The 23,803-nt window shown below is 48.6% G+C and overlaps 1 protein-coding gene across 2 annotated transcripts in view; it reads left to right on the top strand.

Moving 5' to 3' along the window:
* Positions 1 to 23,803, top strand: part of FOXN1 (forkhead box N1) — a 51,530-nt gene that overhangs the window by 24,539 nt on the left and 3,188 nt on the right. For both annotated transcript variants that reach the window (XM_069089815.1, XM_069089816.1), the window contains exons 2-8: positions 2,730 to 2,881; positions 3,558 to 4,028; positions 7,594 to 7,698; positions 10,726 to 10,856; positions 13,743 to 13,839; positions 19,440 to 19,647; positions 20,292 to 20,798. In XM_069089815.1, the coding sequence (XP_068945916.1) occupies positions 2,759 to 2,881; positions 3,558 to 4,028; positions 7,594 to 7,698; positions 10,726 to 10,856; positions 13,743 to 13,839; positions 19,440 to 19,647; positions 20,292 to 20,798 (1,642 nt within the window). In that variant the 5' untranslated portion in view covers positions 2,730 to 2,758. The remainder of the gene's footprint in view (positions 1 to 2,729; positions 2,882 to 3,557; positions 4,029 to 7,593; positions 7,699 to 10,725; positions 10,857 to 13,742; positions 13,840 to 19,439; positions 19,648 to 20,291; positions 20,799 to 23,803) is intronic.

The following is a 23,803-nucleotide window of genomic DNA, read 5'->3' as shown; positions in this document are numbered from 1 at the left end:
CCCCAACTACCCTCCAAAAAAAAAAGCAAAAAATTTATTCACAGCAGAATTTATATACATCTGACAACGAGGAAAAGAGACTGGCTTAAGCAATAGAGAGCAGATCTCAAGGGTTCAAATCCTGTCACTGATACATGCTGGTTGTGTGACTTTGGGCAAAGCCTTAAATCTGTCCGTGCCAAAAATCAGCTTTCTTTTTCTTCATTTCTTGAGCAATCAGGGTTAAGTGACTTGCCCAGGGTCACAGCTAGTGCGAATCTGAAGCTAGATTTGAACTCAAGTTCTCCTGACTCCAGGGCTGGTGCTTCATCCACTGCACCACCTAGCCACCCCTACCAATCAGCTTTCTAAGACTATCAGTTGTACATCAAGTGCTGATTTGCATCGGTGTTTCCACACTGAAAGTTCTTTATCCCAGTGGAATCACAGGGTCTGACCAAAAAGCCCCAATTGACATGTGAGACATTATTCAGTCTACAAAAGCAGCCAATTAATTTATTCATGCATCACCCGACCCCCACCCCTCTCCAGGCATCTTTAGAACCTTTGGTATAACCCGTGCCATAACTTAGAGGGGGTGATCAGGGCTTTACTCCAGAGAGCCCACACTGGGTGAGTGTGTAATTTCAGCCTTGGACTGTGTCCCTGCCCAGGTTCCTGTTGTTTCAATGCCCATCTCTTGAACTTCTCCCACCTCTTGGCCAATCCCCACAATTGTGTGGTAAAGATTCAACTAATCTCTCTCCAGACAACTATACCCCCATAGTCCTACTGTCCTTTCTGCCTTTCTCTCTACCTCAACCTCCTCTATTTTTGAGCCAACTAACAAAATTGTTAATTTTGACTAGATAACTGGATTTGGAGTCAGAAGAATATAAATTCTGCTACCTGTAACTCACGGAGACCTTGGGCAAGTCACTTCCCAACTCTCTGGGCCTCTCTAAAAGTCTCTGTTTTGTGCATCAAAGGTACCCCTAAAAGAGAAGACAGGGCATAGAAGGGATGCCTTATGGGGTAGGCCATGGAAGAGAGAGGATGCAGTCCTCCATTCAGGGACATGATCTGGGGAGTGATCTGCTGGGCAGGCACCATGGCTTGTTTGGTCAGTTTGAAACATCAACAGCCTGAAGACCTTTTCTGCATTCCCCAAAGTGAGGACCTCAGGAGGTCACCCTAAGTCTCTGTTCTTAAACAAGATTAATTCAAATTAAGGATAGCTCTTTAACCACTCACACAGGCTAGTCAAGCCTGGATTCTTGGCCTCATAGTGCTAGGGAAGCTGGTGACCTACATTAGATTCACCAAACCATGGTCTTCAAGCTAAAAAGGAACCTCAAAAGTCCTCTCATCCAACCCTATCATTTGATACAAGAGGAAATTGAGGCCCAGGGAAAGGAAGGGACCTGCCCAGGATTAAACAGCTTGTGGCCAGCAGAGCTAGAATGAGAACCAGGTGTCCCAACGGGCAAGTCAGTGCTCTTTCTAAATGGGTTGTAGCAGCAAGATAACAAAAATCTTTCCCTTATCCTTCCTATGTCTTCCCATTCCTTTCCATCAACAATTCTTCTCCATGACTGGGGCCCATATGAGGGTTCAGAGGATCATAAGATCAGAAAGATTTTAGAGTTAAAAGGAATTTTTACAAATCATGTAGTCCCAATAACTCCTATTTTACAGATAGGAAGACTGAGGGCATTTATTTGTTTAAGTTCAACAGAATTTTCTTTCTTTCTTTTTCTTTTCTTTTTTTTCTTTTTGTAGGGGGAAGGCAAGGCCAATGGGGTTAAGTGATTTGCCCAAGGTCACATGGCTAGTTTTATGTTAAGTGCCTTAGTCTGGATATTAACTCAGGTCCTCCTGACTCCAGGGCCAGTGCTCTATTCACTTCGCCACCGAGCCGATTTTTCTTAAGCACCTCAACAGATTTTTCTTAAGCATCTTGTTGAATGGGTACCTATGTGCCAAGTGTTCATTTGGGATAGAAAGAACCAGACATAATCCCTGCCCTCCAACAACTCTCAGGCTAGTAAAGGAACTACACAGTTTCATCCATCATTACACTATCAATTGTTATTTTACTATGTGCCTGGTCCCGTGCCTAGGCACTGGGGGCAGGCAGGAGAAGGTGGGCTCAAAGAAAAGTGAACATTCCCTGAAAGGAAGTGACTTTTTCCCCCTCTTCTGTGTCATCCACTCCATACTCCAATTATGGGGGGAAGGCTTTTAGGCAAGGATTGTGATAACAATAACAAATCACATTTCAATCAACTAATTAACAAGCATTTCTTTCCTACTACAGCAGGAAATTTAGCAAGTCTTTCTTTCTAACACTGTACCTGGCACTGGGCTAGGTGCTGAGGAGAATCAGTCCCTGCCCTCATTCTTTCAGAGCTGACATTCTTTCAGAGCAGACACCATGTACACATATAAGTATACGCCAAATAAAAGCAAGATAAATACAAAAATACCAGATAATTCGGAGGCGGGTACTAGCGGTTGGGGAGATTAGAAAAAAAAAGGCCCCAGTAGAAGAGGGTGCTAGAACTGGGCTTTGAATCTGGGCTGTCAAGGAGGTTCCATGAAAGTGCTTGAGAACCATGTCCTAGGAGACCACCAGAGATCACAGGGCCACGAAGGGGGGGTGGGGTGCAGGGAAATGAAGGATGGTGAGAGCTCCCAGGTTCATGTATAGTTATCAGTGGGGTCGGGGCATTGGGGTTTCATTGCAGCCAACTTTCTCCGAAGCCAGGATTGGGTGATGGTCTCTCTGCTCCAACAACCATCTGAGATCCCACTGACCCCCCCAGAGAGCCTCGAGGGAGAGCATCGAGAAGACCTCATGCAGACCCGAAGGGCCACGGGTTCCCCACCCCCACAAAGTGTAAGTACCTGGGGGGTGGGGCCCTGGGCCACTCCCCCAACTTTGAGTGACAGTGGAAAGTGGGAAGAGCTCCAAACTTGGAGTCAGCCTGAGTTCAAATCCCAACTCTTGTTAACTGTGTCACCTTGGTCAAGTCCTTTATTCTCCCTAATAAATAAAGGGATTGGACTGAGATCTCTTCCAGATCTAACTCTATAAGTCACTTAGCCTCAGTTTCCTCATCTATAAAATGACAGGGTTGGACTCAATGACCTGGGGGGGGGGGCCTTCTGTGATAATGATCAGTTATTTGGTGAGGATCAGAGGTGACCATCTGGGCAGCACTTAGCATAGCAAAAAGCCTTCTACGAATGTCAGCAATTATTATCACCTAATTATAGATCACAGAACGTCAGGCCTGGAAGGGCCCTTAGATGTCATCCTATCCAAACCCTGAGTTAGGGTGCAGATGTCAGAGGCAGGTTCAGGACCAGAGCATTGTAGGTCTCCTGGTGTTCATGGCACATTGCCTTCAGAAGAGTAGACACTGTGTGTCCCCATCTGCCTCAGAGCGGCTGGAGGGCAGGTGCTTCCCCTTTCCTTCTTCTGTGTCCTTTAGGGTGGGACCCTAAAGCTGCCCCCTCCAGGCTGGCCTCCAGAGCCAGCAGGCATCTTCATCGTCTCCTTCCTTTTCCAGGAGAACCCTGGCTTCAGCTGCCCACCCTACCCAGGCGATGTCCAGCCGGAGCCGGAGCCCTCCATCTCCTCCCACAGCCCCAGCCCTTCATCCCCGTGCCCGGAGCAGCTCCAGACTCACTTCCCCGCTGGACCGGGCCAGACAGCGTTCAGGCTGTCCCAGACGGAGAAGTACCAGGGCTTCGGTTATGAGGACGGGCCGGTGGCAGGCAGCCCCGGGCGCTTCCTCAAAGGCAGCCGTGTTCCCTTCCACCCTTACAAGAGGCAATTCAACGAGGACGTTTTTCTGGAGGCCCACCCAGCCTTTGGCCTGGATGGCCACTCCTTCAAGAGCCCAGGGTGCATGGAGACTTTTGAGGATGTGGCCAGTGCTGGGGACACGGAACCATTCGCCCCCAGCTTCTCAGCAGAGGCCACTGCCTGGTGCAATGGCCCCCACTACCCAAGCCAGGAGCACAGCCCACAAATGATGGTGAGTGATAGGGCCCTGCCTCTGTCCCTGGTCCCCTGCCTCATCCCCAGGCAGCAGCCCAACCCAAGGTCTTTGAAAGCAACTGGCTCTGGGCCCCCCCTCCATCCACCCCACCCCCCACTGCAGCACCCAGGACCAGAGGGGTCCAGGAAGGAGGAAACTTGGCTTGAGATTTCACTGGGGGCTCCCAGCACAGCAGCGAGCAGGAAGGGGAAGGAAGGGGAGGAATGCCATGGCCAGGGACAGGAAGGTGGGGGCTGACAGGGCAGGGAAGTTGGGCAGCTTCCCAGCCACTCCTGAGTCAGGTTCTCTATGGTGTGGTTCCATTAGTTTTTGTTTGAAGTGTCATGATTCTCCAGCATATCTGACACACCCATATGCAAATGTAGGCACAAAAACACATTCCTCAAGCACAGAAGAAGTCATTTTTAGGTTATTCACATTGATTTGTTTTTGGTATTTGATGTGTTGCAATCAGCACTGGTGGAGGAAGCATTTACCTCAAGGAGTTCACCAGTCTGTGGACATATTGATGGGCATAGGTTCTAGCAAGATAAGGGGTTTCAGGATCATATAATCCTTAGTTTTATAGAGGAAATGGAGGTTTCTGAGAAGGGAATTGACTTATCCAAGGTAGTAAGTAGAGCTAGGATTCAAACCCAGTTCCTATGGGCAGTAATTTCCTTATGTGATAAATGAAGAAGTTGACTAGATGTTCCTTAATGTCCCTTCTAGACCTCTAAGATCTAGAATCCCTCTAGCTTCCAATCCAAGGCTCTTTTCATCCCATCAGCCAAAGCAATCATAGAAGAGAACATACAATTGGGAGTGGAGTTGAGCCACTCCCTTTGGCTTCCTGCTCAGGCTTCAGGTATATGCACAGATCTCCCTAGAAAGAGAACTCAGGAGGTCAACTTGTCCATCCCCCTGTCTCCAGGGAGGATTTCTCCTGAGTTGTCCCAGACCACTGAAGCTGTCCAGAGAAGTCTTCCTGGCCTCCAACGCATCCCATTCCTATGTATCAAAGACAGGGACAAAAGCAAACTCTGTTCCTAGGCATTCATTCCTTCTAGCCCACCCTTACTGAGTGATCTCACCAAGGTCACCCACATAAGTTCATAAGAGCATAGCTCTAGGGCTGTAAGGGACCTCAAAGGGCATCTAAGCCAGCCTCCTCATTTTCATAATGGAGGAAACTGAGATCCAGGGAGATGAAGGCACTTGCCCAAGGTTACACAGAGGCAGGATTCAAATCCAGCTCCCTTTCCACTGTGCCACACATCTCAAATACTACTTCCATCTCAGATGGTCTGTGATTCAATCTCTTATTAAGGCCCCAGATACCCACATTTTATAGATAAGGATCCCAAGGTCCAGGCATTTTAAGCTTGGTTAAACTAACTGGCAACATAGTGGGCCTGGAGTCAGGATGACCTGAGCTCAAACCCATCCTCAGACACATACTGGGAGACCTTGGGCAAGTCATCTAACTCATGTTTGACTCAGTTTCCCCATCTATCACATGGTAGTAATAACAACACTCACATCCCAGAGTTGTAGTGAGGGTTAAATGAGATAAAATTTGCAAAGTGCCCAGCCCAGTGGCTGACACTTAGCAGGAGCTGTGTAAATGCTAGCTCTTATTAATAAGACACTTAGGTAATAAGCATCAGGGGCAGGATTTGAACCCATGGTCCCTGACTCCCGAACCAGAGTTCTTTCCATCATCCGATGCTGGCTCCCTGTTTCATCTTGTGACCATCACCCAGGTATATTCATTGACCTCCTGCCTGCTATGTTCTGCACGCCGAAGGGTCAACAAAGATGAAGGGGATGTGGGTTCTGCCCTCAAGGAGCTAATAGTCAATAATACTATTAAATAATAATATTAACAATTAATTAACAAAATTAAATAATAAAGCTAGTAGGAGCTAAGGGCCAGATGACAGGCCAATGGGCTATCCAGAGCGTTAGAGGGAGAAGCGCTGAGCGCTGCGGAGGGCTTCACAGAGGAGGTGGAGTTTCCATCGGGTTTGCAGAGGACAAAGCAAGGCAGGCATCATGGAACAATTTGGATGTGGCTGTTTCAGCTTTCCTGAGATGGTTCACGTGGTGAGGAAGTTAATGAGGGATGAGGGAAAGGGGAGGAGAGCTAACATTGGATCGACCCTTCTTCCCATTTAAAGGAGCGTGTCCTTTCCTATAATACCAATCATAGGAGAGGCAGCCTGGCCTTATCCAAGAAAAGCAGTCTCAGAGTCAAGACCCAGGTTCAAATCCTGCCTCTGCCACCTATTGGCAGTGTGACCCTAGACAAGTCACTTCAGTTCTCAGTATTCTAGGTAACTCTCTAGGGCAATAAGTTGCCAAGAAGGTGCAACCTGCTTTGGTGGAGGGAATTCCTTTGGTCAATTAAGTCATACATTTAATTCCCTCCTTCCCACCAAAATAATAATTGTCATTTACGTAGTTCTTCAAAGTATGCAAAGCACTTAATTTTCTTATTTCAGCCTCACAGTAACCTGACAATGTGCTGCACAGTAGGTCCTATAGCTAGTGTTGTCTCCGTGTCATGAATGAAGAAACTCAGGTTCAGAGAGTTTAAGCAGTTGCCCATTATCACACAGTGAATACGTGCCAGAATCAGGATCAGAACCCAGGTCCTCTAAGAGCAGCATTCTCTACATTTCTAAGCAGCTCATGGCTTCCCTGTTGGAATCCTGAAGACAGCACCCACTCTAGCTGGCCTTTGGCGTCCTGCTCTCTGGAATTTTGCATTTGGGGTCTTGGGGTGCCTTGCATCTCCCTCTGCTGGGAAGCTGGTAGTGGGAACTCCTGGATCAGATGGCAGTTGTGAGTGTTGCGCCTTTGTCCTGTGGCCCTTCCTCAGAGATGCTGAGGCCCTCACCAAGTCAGTGCATTTGGGGGCATTCATGGCCATGACTCTGACACCCTAATGAGAAGTAGAGCAGTAGGGAAGACTTCACTATGGAATGAAAAGAGCCCAGGACTAGGGGTCACTCTCTCTCCCATAGCTGCGTGACCGTGGGCCAACTTCCTGCTTTCCCTGGGCCTCCTTTCCTTCCTAGGTCAAAGGAGGGGGCTGTGCATGACAGCTGGGACGTTCTTGGTTTCCGGAACTCCCAAAGGCTGTTTCAGCTGCATCCTCATCTTCCCTCATTTCTCTGCCAGCCAGAGGAGGAGAAGAAAAGAGAGAGCAAGGGAAGAACCATGGGAGCAAAAGGGCCGGACTGAGTTTGGTTTGGGGTGAAGCACTGGTCCTTGGACGTAGAACCTTCTTCAGGTGCTCCTGGGGATGGAGATGGACCCATTCTACAGAATCAGAGATGTTGAATTAGAAGAGACTTCAGAGGCCCTCAAGTCCGACTGCCATGATTGACAGATGAGGAAACAAAATCTCAGAGAGACTAAGGGCTTCTCCAGAGTCAGCCAAATAATAAGTATCTGAGGTGGTATTTGAACCCAGGTTTTTCTCACTCTGACCTTGGTGCCCTGTTCACTAATTCATGCTGCCTCCCAAGTAACTTTCCATTTCTTTTTCTAGCATGGGTCAGAGGTCAAACTCAAGCCACCCCCTATGGAGGGCCCACCTGGACTGTATTGTTACCAGCCCCAGCACATGTACTGCCCCTCACAGCCCTTCCACCAGGTAGGTATAAAGGGCAGGGGAGAACAGAGGGACCTCACTGGGGACTAGGAGACAATATAGACACTGAATCTCAATGCAGGGACTAGGCAGGAGTTCTGCCTTCCTGAGATGCTCCAGGCAGGGTAGAAGAGTTTTCCAGGAGGTAATAGAGTGAGTGGCCATGGGCATACTACAGGGAGAAGCTGATCATCTTGGCCCTTCCTCGGAGTGACAGAGGAAGCAGCTACAGACCAAACCTTCAGGTACTCAACCTCACATGTAGGCCCTGGGGACAAGTAAAGCCTACTTGGCCATTTGGGAAACAGAACTTTAACCCCAGTGGGGGGGGGGGGATTTTCTGCTCCAGTTATGAAATCCTGGTTAGGGGCTGGTGGTCTCAGGCTCAGGAGGAGCCAAGTCAACAGCACTAGGAACTAGGGTATGCATTCCAACAGGGGAAAAGATAGAAACAGCAATCCCTGGAGAATGTGGGGGAAGGAGAGGGAGAAAGAAGATCCAGGAGCAATTAAACATAGTAGGTTAGTGTTCAATAAGTGCAAAGGAACCAACGACATCCCTTCTTAACAGAAATCACTGAGAAAAGAAAAGCAGTCAGGCAGAAATTAGGTTTAGACCAACATCTCACACCATATGCCACGAGTTACCAATACACACCATGGAAATATAAAAGGTCATGGTGTAAACAAATCAAATGAAAAGGGAAGGAGTTACCTTTCACAAACATGGAATGGACAGTTCTTGACCAAATAAGGGCTAGAGGTGATGGTAAAAGGTACCTAAAATTAAGGGTTGGAGGACAGTAAGATGAGAAGAGATGAGGAGAGTGTGGTAAAGTAAGGGAGGCCATACAGCATGATAAAAAGACACTATACACTAGTATGGTCAACACTTGTGTTCTTACCCGAAATATGCCACTTGTTCACTGTGTTACCCTGAGCAAGTCACTTCTCTCTGGGTCTTATTTCTCCTCTGTAAAATGAGGAGGTTTGGTGAGATGTTCTTTCCAGCTCTGATTTGTATGAGAAATACCCCTCTGATCATGACTACCTGTGCAACCTGGGCCATGACAATTAACCCCCTTGGTCCTGGTCTAGAAAATGAAGGGACTGGACTGTGTGGCCTCTGTGGCCCCTTGAAGCTCCAAATCTCTGAAACCTAAGCTCTCTTCCTTCCTTGCTCCCGTCCCTTCCGATCCGTCCTCCTTTCCCAGCTTTTCCCTTAGCCCATCTTCCCATCCCCCTGGTCTCAAGCTCCACCCTGATGCTTGGGATGCCAAGTGATTACCCCACACTGGCATCGACTGGATGTAGAAAAAGGTTTTTAAAAATCCCCACATCGGAGGAACTCAAATGCTTCCCAGGAGTAGCCGGGCAAGACAGAGCAAGTGACGTGCCCTGCACCCATCTCCATCCACCTGCAGCCTGGCGCTAGGACAAGACTTGCCTGCAGAGCAGGTTTCCTTCCCCAGCTCTCCTGCAGCATTTGCCCTGTTTTCAGTGAGAGCGGCAGTGCCAGGTGAAGACAAGTAGAGTCCTCCCCAACCAGGAGAGAAAGGGACGGAGAGAAACCTCAGGCCAGAATGTTCGAGCTGGAAAGAGGACTTGGACAGTATCTGGTCTGGATGGAGAAGGGAGGGCATAGGAGACAGACAGAGCTGCTAAGCAGATTTTTGAGGGGCCAGGGGAGATGGGGGCATAGGGAGCTTCAGGGACTAAGGCCCAAATCCTTACTGAGGATTCAGCAATAGCCAGGTGCCATCCTAATTGCGCCTCTATCAGATGCCTCAGAAAGTCCAGTGCCTGCTTTGATTCCAGCCCCTGAACCAGATGGCCCCTCCCTGGGCTTTATGGGGCCTGGGGTAGAGGGTGACTCAGCCCTAAGTTCCTTCCAGGTGACCTGAAAAGCTCAAGAGACAGGGAGCACCTTGAGGAGGTGAAGTCTCCCACCCCCCCATAAAAGGCCCGTCCCTGACACTTCAGAGCCCTCGCACGCTGCATAAAACCAGCCCCCTCCATCCCCGCCCCATCCCCGCCACCACCTCCTGCCCTTCCAAGGAGCCACTGAAACTCATAAAAGGACTAGGAAACTGATGAATGCCCAGGCCCTGCCACTCTAGTGGTGATGGCGCATTGCAGGGACTGCGGGCTTCCCCCATGGTCAGAGATGTATGGGCAAGGGCCCAGAGCAACGAGGAGCAGGGGAGGGAATTGGGTGACCTGCCCAATAGGGAGGACAGAGATCCCCGGGGTGCCCCATGTCACCCACCAGTCCTACCTGTGTGACTGTGGTCACCAAGGGGCCAGATGTGGGAACAGATCAGCTGTAGGGAGAAGGGGACTGTGAGTGAGCTGGAGACCCAGAACTGGATCCCAAGATGCCCAAAAGTAGGTCAATCTCTATCCGAGGTAGAACAGAAGCATGCTGGATTCCCTGTGTGCCCTTGGGAAAATCACATGCCTCCCCTCTGACCTCACTTTCCTCAGCTAGAGGATGAGGAGGCCGGGTTAGAAGAGCTCTAAGGCCCTTCCAGCTCTACAGTTATGATCTCATTCACCCCCTGCAAATCTTAGATTAGAGGGTGTCAAGTTAGTGAAAGCAAATGGGGGGTGTGAATCAACAAACAAGGATGCCCCCCCACTCTTGATTCCAGGATCATAAATTCAGAGCTAGAAAGTCCCTCAGAAGTGCAACCTCCTAATTTTACAAATGGGGAAACTAAGGCACAGAATGGTTAAATGATTTGTCCAGGGTCATATCACACAGATGATGTGTCTGAGGTGGAATTTGAACCCAGGCCTTTCTGATTTGAAGTCCAGTGCTCTATTCACTATGCCATCCTGCTTTTCTGATGCTGTTCTCCTCTCTCAATTTCGGTTCCTGCCTGCATTTTCATTGGACATCAGGCTAAAGGGCTTCTGGAGATGTATCTCTATATTAGGGAGGAATCAAGGGGAAGGGTTACTATCTTGATGGAGAGGCTCGAATTCACCACAAACCCTGCCACGCTGACTTCCTTTCTCTCTACAGTACTCCCCTGGCAATGGCAATTATCCTATGACCTACCTCCCATCCCCACACTATGCCTACCAGAGGATCGCCCCTCAAGCCAGTGCGGAGTCCCAGCAGCCACTGTTCCCCAAGCCCATCTATTCATACAGGTAACCGCACCGTGACTCCTCTCTGACCCAGACAAAGCACCTTCCCTCCCAAACCCCCTCTCCTCCAATTACTGCCTCTCTTCCCATTTCAATCTCATCTCCCAGTCAATCTCCTCCTCACCCAACCCCTCTGAACTCAGGATGCTGTCAGGATGAAGTCAGGAGGGATGGAAAGAACCCTAGATTGGGAATCAGGAGACCAGGAATGGATACAGCAGAGTGAAGACTGGTCTTGACACAACACCTTGTGTGACCTTCAGCAATCTTTTTCAACAAGCTGAGCCTCACTTTGCCCTTGCAGTAAACCTGGGGGCTTATGGGCCTCTAAAGATCACTTCCATCCCTGGATCCGATGCTTCTAGTGACCATTCTGCCAAAGACTTACTTGGGAAGCTGGGCAAGTCACTCAATGGTTTCCACTCCCCTACTTTGTAAAACCAGGGCTTAGACCCAGAGGAGGTATACTGTGGAATAGCGGAAAGTGTGGAATTTAGACTCGGGCTGCTATTTATGTACTTGTGTGCCCTTCACCAAATGGTTAAACCTAGCCAGGCCTTGGGTCATCATCTCCGTAGGCCACGTCTGTGACTCCAAGTTCCCTTTCAGTTCTAATACCATATAAGAACTTAGAATGGGGGTTCTACCCCTGACGCTTCCTGCTACAAGCTCCCAGCTCCAGCACCAGCTCCAGTACTCAGATGATAGAAAACAGCCTAGAAGGACAATGTTAGAGAGGAATAGGGTCAGATTTCACTAAATCTCAGAGTTAGAAAGGACCTCTGAACCCCATTGTCTAGTCCAACCTGCAACTGACCAAGATTCCCATCTACAACATTGACTGGGCTTTGTGGACATCAGTCCCCAAGGATTACTGACTCTTGTCAATCCCCACACTATAGGCATTAACTGATGCTTCATCCTGTGGTTACAGGCTCTGGCTTTGGTGGCAGATGGGTAGGGGCAATGAAAGGAAGAGTAACTTAACACCCTTTGCATTTCTGACACTATCTTCCCTCTTGGTCAACCTCATCTCAGCTCTAACTTAACATAGCAGGGAGGTGTTATAAAGCAAAGAGGCCCAGGAGACAGGGTCTAATTCTAGTTTTGCCACTTAACCTTGACCTTGGGCAATTCACTCCCCCTCTCTGGGCTTCAGTTTATTCCTCTGCCAAGTGAAGATGATGGCAATAACAATACTTACTCTATTTATCTCACGGGATAGTAAATGGTAAAGCGTTATAGAAATTCAAGCTATTATTACTGCTTTTGCTAATAACAACCCAAGCCAGATGGAATTAGGAAGGCCAACTCATGTGCAAGGATCACCGAATGCTCTCTAAAAGGAAAATCGTTTGGGCATTATTTGGTGCTTGAGGTGATCCATCCATGTACTGGCATTCTGCCATTGGTGCAGATAATTAAAAACTAGTCGATTATCTCCTAATCACTGCAAAGATCCCTCAGATTTCCAGCTTCCAAAAAGGCTCAGAGCAGTGGCCCTTCTTCATTTAAAAAAAACTGGCTTTGTCATTAATGTCTTGTATTTTTACATTGCCCAAATTTCCCCCTGTATCCTTCTTCCTCCTCTCTCACAGAAAGCCATCCCCTGTTTTTTGGAGGTGGGAAGGCAAGGCAATTGGGGTTAACCTTGCCCAAGGTTACAGAACTAGTAAGTTTCAAGTGGTTGAGGCTGGATTTGAATTCAGGGCCTACTGACCTGTTTTTTTAGGGCTGGTGCTCTATTCACTTCACCACCTAGCTGCCTCTAGCCATACCTTTTAATAAATCGTTTCTCCTTTTATTTTATTCTCATAGGTGATATTTCTCCCTATTTTCCAGATGAGATAGAATGAATCCCAGGGGGTGGTGACTTATTACTGAAGTCACAGAACTGAGACAGATTTCCCAGTCTCCAGACTCCAGTTGCAGGGGTGGGGAAGCTGTGTCCTTGAGGCTACATGTACCCTTGGGCCTTTTGACTGAGTCCAAGTTTTACAGAAGAAATACTTTTCTTTTCCTTTTTTTTTTTTGCTTTTTTGGAGGGAGGAAGGCAGGGCAATTGGGGTTAAGTGACTTGCCCAAGGTCACACAGCTAGTAAGTGTTAAGTGTCTGAGACCAGATTGGAACTCAGGTCCTCCTGACTCCAGGGCCGGTGTTCCATTCACTGTGAAGCCTAGCCACCCCAACAAATCTTTTTCTTAAGAGGATTTGTTTTGTGAAGTTTGGATTCTGTCAAAGGGCTGCACTTGAGGACCTAGAGGGCCACACATGGCCTCAAGGCCGCAGGTTACCCACCCCTGCTTCAGTGCATTCATGCAAGCCTAATGTGCTGAATCGAAACTCAATTCTCTTCTCTTCATTGGACAAACACTAATTGAGAACCTACTCTCCTGGCTTCCCGTGCTGCTAGTGCCTTCCCTCTGAGATGTCCTCCCATCTGCCCAGTATTTATCTTGTGTGTTCACAGTCATTTGCATGGCGTAGCCCTTTGAGAATGTGAGCTCCTTGAGGGCAGGGACCACGTTTTTGCTCTTCCTTCCACCCCAGTCATTTTAGCACAATGCCTCACACAGAGCTTGTGAGTAGCTTACGAATGGGAGGTAGAGAGGGGAAGATGAAAGAGTCCCTGCCCTCGAGAAGTCTGTCTTCTATGGGCCCGCTGAGCAGGGCTGGGGGGGGGGGGGGGGGCAGACTAAAGCTCCCGCCCTCCCGCAGCTCACCCTGCCTTGTGCTTACGCCATGTAATGGCCCTCAAGAACAGCAAGACCGGCAGCCTTCCAGTCAGTGTTTCAATGTTGGCGCTCTTGCGATCTGCGCCGGGGGGGGGGGGGGGGGGAGGGGCAGTGTAAAAGCACGGACTGACCCACGGCTCTCTCTTCCTTCAGCATCCTCATCTTCATGGCCCTCAAGAACAGCAAGACCGGCAGCCTTCCAGTCAGTGAGATCTACAATTTTATGACGGAACACTTCCCTTATTTCAAGGTGAGCCTGACCATGTAGCTGCTTGGCTTTGACATTCCCCAAGGCCAGACCTCCCTGAACTTGTTCTCTAAGAGCAGCTTATTCCCCTGAACCAGAAGGTAGAAGCCCAGTGCCCTGCCTCGGTTGTACGACCCAGGCAGAGCAGGAATTGACATAGCAAGGAAGCATATTGTCTTGTTTTTGTCCTCTTCCTCCTCATCCCTTGGACGATGATCAAATTCCTGATGTCATCAAAGGGGCCGAGATAACACAGCTCCAGGTCTCCCCAGATGGGGAAATGGGGACAACAGAGAGGGTGAGATGCTCAGACTAGACATCTAGGTCCTCAAGGAAGGGATGAGAGGCTCCAAGAAAGGACAGGTTTTTCCCACAGCTCTCCACCTTCAGCCTCCCCACACAGGACCCTGACAGCTTGGTAGGGAAGATCATTAAGAGCTTAAGGAATTTGATTGGGAGACAGTTGTGAAAGATGCCATAGGATGCCAGGTTAGTAGCACCAATCTCCTTTTCTGGAAAGAGATAAGGATCTCTTGTGGGTGGCAGGGGTGCAGTCCTGCCTGGAGGCAGGGCCATGGACTTAATGTCTGTAGAAGCCCTTCCAAGCCCAGGAATTGTGCCTACCCTACCAACCACCTAGGGAACTGAGCTTCCAATGTTAGCAAAGAGGCTTGGGGGGAGGGGGAACAAACAAACAAGCGGGTTTTGTTCCAGTGACATGGACAAGGTTCTCTCTAGATGGGGAAGCAGAACAGATATGAAGCTTGTGAAAAATCACACCACAAGTTAGGAAAAAAAACTAGATTAGAATTTAGGGCCATGGCCAACCCCATGAGTTGCTTTGATGGGGAAGCCTCCCTTCCCCCTGGCCCAAATCCACAGCACCTTCTGGCCTTCTAGCCACATGTCTCTGTCCCGGGTACTCAATAGTTTCTCACTGAAAAGACTACTCCCATCCCCATTCCCTGCCCACACTAAGGCAGCATGGTGGCTAGGGGCTCAGGTTTCTTTGCTGCTGTCTATCACCCATCCTGGGAAAAGGCTAACAGGCCAAGTTCCTCCCACCAGAGCCCTCCCTCTCTCCCTTCTCCACCTCCCCCTCAACATTCCCCCATAACCCCCAGGAACCTGCCCATCAACAAGGAACTAGGGAGCTATCCATAAGCCAAGAGTCAGAAGTGTCCTTCCCACCTCCCAGACCACGTCCTTGGCTCTCAGGGCTCCTGTCTTTGGAACAAAGCCCCCATCCTCACACTCCCTCTGCCCTTTCCTGTTCCACAAGGGAAAAGAAATTCCTTTCTTTAGGGAGGCAACCACAACAGTCTGCCAGGAGTCCTTGGGCCTCAGCCCTCTTAGGCACACATTGCTCTTGATTCTTTCCCTGATAAAGGGGAAAGTGTAGCATGGGTAATCCAAACTCATAGATAACAGCAATGATACAATAATAATAGCACCTTGCCATCTGCCATTTGGGAGTTTTTACCTCCCACAACACATTCACTTTCCCAATGTTTTTAAGTGAATGTCCACATTGTTATTGTTGGTCAGTCATTTTAGTCCCATCCGACTCTCCGTGGCCACATTTGGGGTTTTCTTGGCAAAGACACTGGTCTGGTTTGCCATTGCCTTTGGGAGAGTCCTGCCAAGATAATACCAGAGTTCCCAGAGTCCCTCAGGAGTTACCCAGTCCATATAATCATTGGCAAGACAGAAGGGATTCTACATCCACCCCCTCACTGAGGAGCCCAGGAGCTCCCTCCCCTGCCCTCACTGTATACCTCAGTGGTGTGGTAGACAGACAGCTGGCCTCCAACCCAGGAAGACTCGATTCAAAGTTAGTGTTGTGTGACCCTGGGCAAATAAATCATTTAATATCTCAGCGCTTTAGGCAACTCTAAAAAAAAAAAAAATGATCAAGACAAGAAGAGGTGCTGACTTGCATTGGTAGAGGGAGCTTCCCCACGTGGGAGTTCCCTATACCAAGGAAATCACAAACCCCATCCCTATCCCTTTCTTCTCTCAAAGCCCGTTTTTCCAGGGGCAGGGTTGAAGGAGTGACTGGGCATCTGTCTGCGTCCCAGCACCCCTTCTCAGTCTTTCCAAGGATCTGCTCCCTAGAAGCAGTCTCGAACTTGGGTCCCCAAGGAGCCAGACCATTGAAAGAGGAGGGCAAACTGCCCCCTCCCAGGGCCACCACACGTTCATCAGCCTCCCCCAGGAAGCCCAGAGCAGCTCCCCGCCCTGCCTCCCCTCCGGCTTCCTCCTGCCCCTCCCCTCCTTCCCCCAGCCCTCCCCTCCCGGCCCATCTTCCTGGCTTAATTATTTTTACTAGGAGACATGTAATCCCTGTTTTATAGGGTTGGAAATAGAAGAGGTTGGACGGCTTTTTTTTAATTCCAGTTTGTTGTTCTTAGCCAGTTACATCACTCTCTGCTACATTTACCTTTGACTTAAGGGAGAAAACATCTTTCAGGTTGGGGATGGGGAAATCAGAGGACTCTGGCTCCAGAGCTGGAAGAGACCTCATTTTACAAAGGACGGAACTGAGGCACAGGGAGGTGAAGAATCTTAGGATCCTCAGTCTACAAATGACAGGGACCCCAGAGACCATCTAATCCAGTCTTCTCATTGTACAGAGAAAGAAACTGAGGTCAATTCAGAGGCCATCTAGGCACATTCTTATTTTACAAATAAGATAAAGGAGGTCCAGAGGACTTGTCTAAGGTCATACAGCTGGTAAACCTCAGAGGCTGGGGTGGTAGCCAATTCCTCACACCCCAGAGCCAACTCTGTGCCATACTAGCTCCCCAGTCCAAATGGGCAGAGGCAGAGCAAGATGGCAGACAGGAAGTGGGGTCAGACCAAAGATGCTCAGGTCAGTTACCAAGGGATAACCTAGTCCAGGGGACAGTCCCATCAATCCAAGAAGCCAAGCATTGCCCTCAACACCAGTCCGGCTGCTTGCTCTCATACTAGGTGGGGTAGAGTGCATAACCTGGCATGGGCTCTCCAAAGGACTTTGTGTTCCTTCTGAAGGACTGAAGACAAGGGCAAAGGGGGTGAGGAATGGCTGGCCAAGGGAAGAAAGGCCTCCATACTCCTGACCAAAATGGCATGAGACAACCATGGAAGAGAGAGTTAGGGGGGGGGGGGCGGAAAGTCAAAGGACCTGAGTTTGAATCCTGGCTCTCCTAATTACTGAACTTGGGTGACCAAGTCACTCCCCCCTCCCCACCGCCACTCAGTCTTCCTAGCTATAAAATGAACATGGCCTCTAAGTTTCCTCCCAGCTCAGGATTTAAGATCCCATGACTGTACAACATCTAACATGACATGGTTGGTCTAATTTATGGATTCTTTACCTGGGCAGTCTGCTAAAGCCTATGGAACCCCTTTCCAGAATAATTTTTTAAAATTCATAATTAAATAAAATAATAATAATTAGCAATTAGGGAAAATAAAGATGTGATCTTTTTTCCCATCCAGGATCATGGACCCCCTGAAATCTATTTCTGAACCTCTTGTGGGTCCCAGGGCCCCAGGTTTAGAGTTTCCCACTCTAAAAAGCTTTGTGTTGTGTCTTTTTCTCCACAATCTAATGTCTCCATTCCAGAGAAAGGGCTCCAGATGACTTTAACCCAAAAACTACCTGGTAGCCCTCTGTTAACTCCAATTCCATCCTTATCCCCAATATTTTTTGTGGACTGTGTTGGGTTGGGGTTTTTTGACGCAATAGGATAAGTTAGAAGGGTGCAAGAAAGGGGCAAAGGGATATGGTGGATGGGTGAGAAAAGCCAGACAACTGTTAGGTTGGGGAGGGGATATACTCAAGGGAGGCAGGGGGGAGACCAGTCAGGGAGAAGCTTGTCTTCTCAATGTTTTTCCTCTCCCTGGAGGGAGGGCAGGGGTAGCAAGGGGAGAAAGCAAATCTGGGATGCCCTGAGTCCAAAATGACAGGGGATATGTCTCTCTGCATACCAGGGACTTGGCAAGGCCACTCGATATAATTGTTAGATCCAACCATCCCTTCTCCAAACAGGAAGAGCCAGGGCCCCCAGCAAAGGGACTGGGGGTGGAGAGCATCCCCCTAAGTCACCAGTTTATGGGCCTGTAAAAGGGCACAGTGCCCATTAACACACCAACCACCTTCCGCATGGCTAACTGATGATTCTGCAAGGGGGCATCATCTTGGGGGCTGAGAATAAGTACCTAGGAGGTGAATCAGCTTCCCAACAGCCTCTTCTCCTGTCCCTAAGGACTTCTAAATATCCTCTCAGGCAGACCCCTGCCTCTGGGGGTAGGTTCATTGATCAGCTCTCAGTCCCTTTCCTCAACCTCTCCCCCACCAAAAAAATAAGGAGGGGAAAAACAATTTCAGAGCCTCCTCAATGTTCAGGGCCTTCTGGAGATCTTGGGCTCTCCTTCTGCCTCTGAACAGCTCAGCCCTCCAAGGACTTAGCCAGAACTCACATCCTACCACTGCAGCTGGCTGAGGAAGCTGGAAAGGCCAAGCCCGCCCCAACACCCCCGCCCCAAATGGCCCAGGAAAGCTGCCCAAAGTGCCGCTGCCAACCTCTAACATGTAGCAAAGGAGGCTGCTGGCCTGGTTCACTCTTGCTTTGATTGGGAATGATTAAGCCCTCATGTTCTCCCCTGGAGCAAGGAGGGAGTGGTGATTCCTCATTAAGCAGAAACTGCTGCTTAAAAGCAGAGGGTGAGGACCCAGTGGGGGCGGGAGCCAGGCTGGAGGAGGCCTGGAGAAATGGAAGGCAGCCTGAACCAAGGGGAGGGCTCTCAGGCGCTCTCTGCCAGGCTGCCCTTTGGGGACCCTCCCAAGGAAGCCCCCTCCTCCGAGTGCCTGAGCAAAGAAAACAGAAGCCAGAGAGCCTTGGGCCCTCCCCTCCCCCAACACACACACCCACCTCTCCCTCTGCCCACACTGAGTCAGCCTAATGGTTTTTACAGGCCCCCGTGTGCCCAATTATGATGCTGGTGACATGACAAGACATAATGGGTGTTTATTCTGCTAGCAAGGGCACCCCCAGCTTGCTTGTTTGCTTCAGTTTTGGGGAGGGGACATAGGCACACACACACACATACACTCACACACAGTGGCTCACAGATACTCCTAGAAGCTGGGGGAGGTCACAAAAATCCATTCACACAAACTCTTATATAGTGTGTTTCATTAGAAAGAAAAAAAAAACACTGTGTTTGGATTCAGATGTTCTGGATTCAGATACCATTCTTCATTTACTAACTGTGAGAGTCTGAATAAGTAACTTGACCTCTGTGGGCCTCAGTTTCCTCATCTGTAAAATAAAGGGATTGATGACCTCTGAAATGCCCTCCAGGTCTAGCCCTGTGGCAGACTGACTGCCCCTAGCCCCCAGGAGCTACTCAAGTTAGGGTCCATTGTTTCCATATGCTCATAGCAGTCCAGGAAGTTCAATGTTAGACTGAGGAGGGGGAGTAGACTCCCTGTGTTGACTTCTCTGGGATTCCTTAAGGCCCCAGAAGAGGGTAAAGCTAGGAAGCATGGGTCCTGAGATGGGAGAGAGCTCAGAGATTTCTTACCCATCCCTTCTCCTTGGCTCTAACAGACAGCCCCAGATGGCTGGAAGAATTCCGTCCGCCACAATCTGTCCCTCAACAAGTGCTTTGAGAAGGTGGAGAACAAATCAGGCAGCTCGTCCCGAAAGGGCTGCCTGTGGGCCCTCAATCCAGCCAAGATCGACAAGATGCAGGAAGAACTACAGAAATGGAAGAGGAAAGACCCCATTGCTGTTCGAAAGAGCATGGCCAAGCCAGGTGAGTGTGGGGCACAGGAGGAAAGAAGACAGCTGGAAGGGGCTGAGTGATGGAATAGAGGCTGAGTGGTAGGGGTGGAGAGTCTGAGGGAGGAAAATAAAGACTGAATGATGGGAATGGAGAGTCTAAGACTTATAAAAATGAAGGCTGAGTGATGGAATGGAGGCTGAATGTTAGGAATGGAGAGTGTGAGTGATGAAAATGGAGGCTGAGTGATGGAATTGGAAGCCAAGGGATAAAGGTGAGGGATAATTAATGGGAGTGGGGTTGAGTGATGGGAATGAAGGGTGAATGATAGAAATGAGAGAGGCCTAATGACCGGGATGGAGCTAAGGGATACAGATGGAAAAAAGTAATGAGAAGGGGGGCTGCATGATGAAAATAAGTGTTGAGGACTTGGTGGGGGGTAGCTATGGAATAAAGGGTGAAGAAATGAGGATGAGAGGTGCTGAATGAAGGAAAGAATAGGAGCTAAGAGATGAGGACAAGGGGCGGGGGACGGGGGGGAACTGAGGAATGAGCTGATAGCTACATTCCTGAACTAGAGTTCAAGGCTAGACCAGGGGGCTGGGTGCCAGATGTGGGGTTTGGGGATGGCTAAGTCAGGGCTTAATGGATTTCTCTCTTTGTGTTGGCCCTTCCAGAAGAGCTAGACACACTCATCGGTGACAAGAGTGAGAAACTTCGATCTCCTCTAATGCCCTGCCCACCCCAGGGGTTGAGCAACTCAGGTCCTGCCAGACCAATGGCATTGTGTGACCCAGCCAACCCCACTGCTGTCCCTCAGCCCCTCCACTCACTGCACCCAGCTCCAGGCCCCATCCACGCCAAGAACCCCATGACAGGCCTACTTGGAGGACACCCACCCTCCTGCTACCCACAGAGCTACCCACACCTCTCACCAGGCTTGGCCCAACCAGGGGTCCCACAAACCCTCTTCCCACCTTCAGATGGGCATAGTGAGCTCCGGGCCCAGTCGGGCACCCCTCAGGACTCTCCTTTGCCTGCCCACACTCCTCCCAGCCATGGCATGAAGATGTTATCAGAACCCTCCCCAGCCAGAACAATGCAGGACACCCTCATGCCAGAAGGAGACCTCAGCACCGATATTGACACCATCAATCCCTCCTTCACTGACTTTGACTTCCAGGGTAAGCGCCACCCCTTCCCCAAAGAAACCACAACTGGGGGGCCAAGGGTCAGAAGGGGAAGGATCTGCTACTACAGGAGAAGAAGGTTCAGGGAGCTCCAGAAGAGATTTTTTTTTCAACAGTTGGAGACTTGTGAATCACAACCATTTAACAAACATTTACAAAATACCTACTATGTGCAGTGTATGTACTAAAATTGGAGGAAATACAAAAACATATACTCAAGGAATTTACATCTAGTAAGAGGACAGGGGGCCACTAGGTGGCGCCATAGTGCATAGAGCATTGGGCTTAGAACCAAGAAGACTCATCTTCCTGAGTTCAAATTTGGCCTCTGACACTAACTGTGTGACCCTGGACAAGTCACTTCACCCCATTTGCCTCAGTTTCCTCATCTGTCAAATCAACTGGATAAGAAAATGGCAAACCACTCCAGTATCTCTGCCAAGAAAACCCCAAATGGAGTCACAGAGAACTGAACAGAATTAAACAACAAACAAGAATTAAGGGTGGGGGGTGGAGGGCAGGGCCAGTATACATGCACACAAATAACCAGTGTACTATTGTGGTGCCTGAAAGAAAAGCTCCAAGACAGTCACTAGTCAAAAGATTGTTTTACTTGCAATGAAAGTGAAATGCCCAGAGACTCCTCTCCTTGAGTACAGATAAACTCAACTCTATTTTTTTCTACAGAATGTTTTTCCTATAGAAAAGCAGCAGAATCAGAGGATAGGGTTCCATCTTTTCTGATCTGCTACTATCTTGTTACCACAAGGCCCAGTTTTGCTAACAGGATACAAAAGAGTACATGGGAATCGACATATTCTCATTGTTAAGAAAGAAACATCAGAGATACATAGGAGTAAAAACATCCTCCTCATTCAGAAACTTCATTCATAAGATACATTGTTGTCATTCAGTCGTTTCCAACTCTTCATGACCCCATTTGGAGTTTTCTTGGCAGAGATACTGGAGTGGTTTGCCATTTCCTTTGCCAACTCATTTTATAGATGAGGAAACTGAGGCAAACAGGGTTAAATGACTTGCCTAGGATCACACAGCTAGTGTCTGAGGCCAGTTTTTTTTTGGAGGGGGGGTAATTGGGGTCAAGTAACTTGCCTGGGGTCATACTAGTAAGTGACTGAGGCTAGATTTGAACTTAGGTCCTCCTGACTCCAGGGCTAGTGCTCTATCTACTGTGCCACCTAGCTACCCCCTAAGTCCAGATTTGAACTAGATCTTCCTGACTCCAGGCCTGATATTCTATCCACTGGGTCCCCTATCTGCCCTTTATAAAATATAAATGATCCTTATATATTTATATCTGTACAGATAGAGATAGATATATGTGTGCGTGTGTACATATACTTAAATAAAGATATATCATTATATCTTTAATAATACCTATGGTCCAGACAATTAAAACAGGATATAGCTGATATATAATACAGGCAATTAATTGTGTGTAGTTAAAAAACAAACCAGGTCCAAGGTCCAGGGAGTTTTCCCATAGATAAGCATTGTTCTATATTTTGCTTTCCCAGCAATCCTTTGATTGCTTAACACTCAGATGGCATCACCCAGGTTCAAAGTTAGCCCATCTCCATTTGTAAAAGAGAACACAGTAAGATAAGAGTGGTCCTGAGAAAGTGCCATGTCAGGATCCAAGGAGTAAAGATCATTCCTGCTGGGGATCTAAGGGAAGGTTTCCCTGGAAGAGAGTCATTGGAGCTGAATCTTGAAGGATTAGCACAAATGTAATAGTACATGGGGCAGAGAAGAATACATTTTATCTGTGGCCTTCTGGGGCTAGGATGGTCAGCACATCCACTGACAATGTATGTAATATCCTGTACCCATAGGCCCTCACTTTTGCAAAGATGGGAGGGATGGCTGCAGTTTTTAAAGGATTACTGACTTTGATTCAGGAATCACATCCACCAGTTCTTTAAGTATTGTGGAAGGCAATTTGCTCAGAGCTGGTGATCAAAACTAACCAGGGGAGACTAAGAACATCTTGTTTATCTTGGTTTTGAAAACCCCATGAACATTTTTGTTCTATCTTTCCCACTCTGATGAGCCTTCTCTTGGTAGGAAAAAAAAGCCTTAGGATTAGTTCTGCCTTTTCTCCAAGGCCCCTTATTATCATCTTCATCCCTCCCACCCCGAGCAGGGTTGAGACCTGGGATAGTGGACCAGACACAGGCCTTGGCATCAGGAGCAGCCAGGTTCACATCCCAACTCAGACACTTAGTAGCTGTGTGACCTTGAGCCAGTGACTTAACTCCTCTGGGCCCCATTGCCTTATCTGTAAAATTAGAGGGTTTGACTCAATGGCATCTGAGGTTCCTTCCAGGCCCAGATCTGTAATCCTCTTCCTCCATCAGTCAATCCAGAGACATGTATACACTAGGCTCTGTGCTAAAGATACAAATACAGTTATAGGTTTAAAAACCAGATTCTAAGGGGCGGTTAAGAGGAACGGTGAATAGAGCACTGGCCCCGGAGTCAGGAGGACCTAAGTTCAAATCCAGCCTCAGACACAACACAAAAAATTAGCCATGTGACCTTGGGCAAGTCACTTAACCCCAATTGCCCTACCTTCCCCCCTCCAAAAACAAAAACAAAACCGGATTCTGAGAAAGCTTTACCAGACTGCCAAAGGGGTCCATAAGATTTTAAAAAAGGATTAGAATCCCTCCTCTAGATACACAGCTCAGTAGTGTTTGATACAGAGGAAAGAGGGAATGTGATCACTCAGGACTGTCAAAGCAGACAATCTCTGCCCTCAGGAATCTCTCTGTCTAGTGTGGGGAGGCTCAGTTTTGGCCATCAGTTAGTCAGTCAACAAGCGTTTACCATATGGCAGACATTGTGCAAAGTGCTGGGGATACACAGAACCAAATTGTGTGTGTGTGTATGTGTATGTATGTATGTATGTATACAGATAGATAGATAGATAGATAGATAGATAGATAGATAGATAGATAGATAGATAGATAGAT

Source organism: Petaurus breviceps, unplaced genomic scaffold (assembly GCF_028583685.1).
Source record: "Petaurus breviceps papuanus isolate PSGF00001 unplaced genomic scaffold, PetGlider_PUasm1.0 186, whole genome shotgun sequence".
Lineage (NCBI taxonomy): Eukaryota > Metazoa > Chordata > Mammalia > Diprotodontia > Petauridae > Petaurus > Petaurus breviceps.
Note: the sequence above shows the minus strand (reverse complement) of the source record. Positions and strands in the feature narration are given on the sequence as shown.